This window comes from Betta splendens, chromosome 1 (genome assembly GCF_900634795.4).
Source record: "Betta splendens chromosome 1, fBetSpl5.4, whole genome shotgun sequence".
Classification (NCBI taxonomy): Eukaryota; Metazoa; Chordata; class Actinopteri; order Anabantiformes; family Osphronemidae; genus Betta; species Betta splendens.
Genome location: NC_040881.3, coordinates 13,472,633 through 13,475,812, shown reverse-complemented (window position 1 = coordinate 13,475,812; position 3,180 = coordinate 13,472,633). Strand labels below are relative to the sequence as shown.

The 3,180-nt window shown below is 37.7% G+C and overlaps 1 protein-coding gene across 1 annotated transcript; it reads right to left on the bottom strand.

The window, feature by feature from the left end:
* Positions 1-3,180, bottom strand: LOC114861689 (C-type lectin domain family 4 member M-like). Its single transcript, XM_055511011.1, has 7 exons — positions 3,025-3,180; positions 2,790-2,924; positions 2,173-2,271; positions 1,315-2,085; positions 1,007-1,149; positions 749-858; positions 1-655 (listed from the first exon to the last, which is right to left on the bottom strand). Exons 2-7 carry the CDS (start codon positions 2,893-2,895, stop codon positions 505-507), a joined length of 1,380 nt encoding a protein of 459 aa, XP_055366986.1. The 5' UTR covers positions 2,896-2,924; positions 3,025-3,180; the 3' UTR covers positions 1-504.

Genomic DNA, 3,180 nt, shown 5'->3' with positions numbered 1-3,180 from the left:
TATATACCATCTATATTTATTAAATATACATTTCAGTGGGACAGGTAGATACAATTTCTTCAATAAACACTCAAATGTTTGATACTCAGATTGTATTCATCGCAATGGGATGCAAGTCATGCGGATGCCACTAAGCTTTAAAAAAACAATGAGCCAAAGCAAATATTGCAAATAAGTAACATGCAAAACCAAAATCACATTTGCTCCTTCATGATTTAAAAAAAATTAAAATACAAGAAAAAAGAAAAAATTATTTACTTACAATGAATGAAAGAAATGGAGTACGCAATCACATAATATTATTATTACACAACAATAATATCTATGGACATCCATGCTCATCTCAGTGACCTCTGAAACAGTCCCCCAATACTATTGCTTAGTAATAATCAACATTTACTCTATCATCATTCTCAGTAATTGAGTAGTTGAAAGGCTAGCTCTGTAGCACATGAGCCCCAACCTTAAGACTCACTCAATCACCAGCATCAAGCATAAGTAGGATTAAGACGCAGTGGGCTTCTGACAGATAAAATTCTGTTCTATATCACAATGCTCGTCGTTCCATTCACCCTTCCCATTCGAACGGTGCCAGAACTCCACACAGTCCTGCTGCCTCCCGTTGTAGCTGTTGGGTTGGTTTTTGGCCCAGTACCTGCAGGGCAAAAGAGGTGCATCCAGATTCTGCTGCTCCTGTCTCCAGTCATACAGTAAATGATTTTTTTTTATATATTAACTTGTGACTTACGCTGTGGACAGCTGTGTTCCATCCACCCATTTCCACTGCCCTTCAACTCCACCATCTGTCAGTCCAATCCAGACTTCTTTTTCACTGGTATACAAACCATTTATATAGTTCTAGAAGAGACAAAAGAGACAAAAACATCTACTGTATCAAGCTAATGAAAACATTCATCATCTGTATATAAACAGTACATTTTTGTGAGGTCATATCTGTAAACAACTCCATGCACTCTTTTTGTGCATTGCACAAAGACCAACATACCATTTCCTCTCTGGTTTTCACTATTGCCAGGTCTGCTCCATTGCCTTGACAGAATTCTCTGGCCTTGTTCCATGTCTTCTTGGTCACAGCTGTAAAGTAGCAGCTGGACTGAAACTCCTGCCAATCACGAGGGCAGTTCTTACCTACAAACGATTTATCAAACAATAATTGTGGATCATTGAGACAAAAATGTTTACAATTGCTCAGCAAAAAAAATTAGAGTGATATTTTAGAGAAGTACTGTATTTTGAAATATTCATGATGACATGTTTGCTGTTGCACTTCCATGCCCATTTCCTTCTGCTTACTTGTCAGTTTGTCAACTTCCTCTTTTTGGGATGTCAGGTTGTTCATTTGTGCCAACAGGTGGTCTCGCTCCATGGTCACATTCCTGCAAGTGCCTTCAAGGGCATGTTTTTCCTGAACCAAAGACGAGTAAGAAGCCTTCAATTTCTCTGTCGCTTCTACCAGTACGTCATAGGTGGCCTGCAGAGTCTCTTTGGCTATCGTCAGGTTTTGGTGGCTGCTCTCTAGCCTGTCTTTCTCATTGGAAGAAAAGTTGTATTTGTCCTGCAAATGCTCTACTTTATAAATGAGGTCATTGTAATTCTGTTGCAGCTGCTCTTTTGATCGGGTTGCATTGTTGAATTGGTTCAGGAGGTTATCTCTTTCTATGGTCACCGAGGCAACACTGGCCTGTAACTCATTTTTAAGTTTTAACAATGAATCACACTTACTTTGTAGCAAATCTTTGGCTTTGGACAAGGCATTGTTATTACTCTGCAGCACATCTGTACTCTCTTTTAGCTTTTTCATGTTGTTGTTTAACTCATTATTAGCGGTCTGTAACTCGTTTTCACTAGCTTTAAGTTTGTTGTTTTCCGCAGTCAGTAAGTTGTTATTGGTCTGTATTTGGTCTTTTCGCCTAGATAAGTAATTGTTATTGTCCTGTAACTGTCTGACGGTGCGTTCGTAAGAGCTTTTGGTAGTTTGTAATTTTTTCAGGTCGTCCTGTATGTCCTCCTTCTGTTTGCGCAGGGCTTTAACATTGTCCTGATGGTCTTGCTCTACTCTTTGGTCTGCCGAAGAAGAGACACAACATGCAGTGACTTTACTGTGATATCAGGCAACATGTAATTGTGAAAAAGAAAATAAAGGAGACTCACAGTGAATTTTCTGGCCTATGATACCTGCCACCAGGAGAAGACACAGGAGGCTGAGACAAATGGTGGCCATCCGGTAAGGGTTAGCTCTTATCGCACACACTAAAAAACAGCGACCAAAGAAAACGCACAAGCGTAAAACAGCCAAACTAATTTATTTGTGCTTCATCTGATTCATTTGCTACATATGAACTAAAAATTAAAAGATCATTAGTTCATTTTATAACTACATGAATTATAGCAAAGGAGACTTTTTTACTAGTATATTGTAAAAAGCTTGTTTGATTTTGTGGCTTGTTGAATAGAGGTAGAATAAAGGCTGCACTACTGCATACGTCAAACTTCTAATTGTCTCCTGTTTTTGCTGTAGATAGGTAGGTATACAAATGCTGATGCTGCTTTTCAATCTTGTCAAAGTAATAAATTTGTGATAGTACATGCAAATTCATTAACTTTTAACCCATCAAAAATGAAATACGTACATAAGTCGGGAATAAAGCAGGAATATTTGATTTCTATTCTGATCACACTAAAGTGGACTAACTGTAATAATGTTGTGGGCCATTAAATCAAAATATTTCACCAATCCTGTATAAATAACTGTTATTGTATTTAATTACCTGAATAGCTGAGCTTGCTGTTGCTTTCACAAAACTGCTTGTAGCCAATTTTACTGTCTTGCATGTCCATGTTTGTCACTTTAGATCCACTGTACTCAACAGACATCTTTGCATCTATATGTACTGAAGGTGCTCCTGCAAAAAAAAAGAAAGTCTAAATAAATGTGCAGCTCAAAGTGACATAGTGTCACACATTCCAACCAAGTATGTCTCTACAATGTACAATGAAACTTACCTGTGTTTATAGAGATGAGAACAACAGCTGTGAAATATAATAAGTGGAGACAAAACTCTGGTCTCCTGTAAAGATTTAGAGAATAAAGTTGAATTTCATGTAATCGATGCAAAGGTGCCGTGACTAAACCAGTTTCACATTTTATAGTAAATGGGC

Excerpts from the sequence above, each read along its gene's own strand:
- LOC114861689 (XM_055511011.1), bottom strand. The coding sequence starts at position 2,895 with ATGTCTGTTGAGTACAGTGGATCTAAAGTGACAAACATGGACATGCAA. Across the intron at positions 2,086-2,172 it reads CATAGGCCAGAAAATTCACT|ACCAAAGAGTAGAGCAAGAC; the intron begins GTGAGTCTCCTT and ends CTTCTTCGGCAG. Across the intron at positions 1,150-1,314 it reads GGAAGTTGACAAACTGACAA|GTAAGAACTGCCCTCGTGAT; the intron begins GTAAGCAGAAGG and ends AATCGTTTGTAG.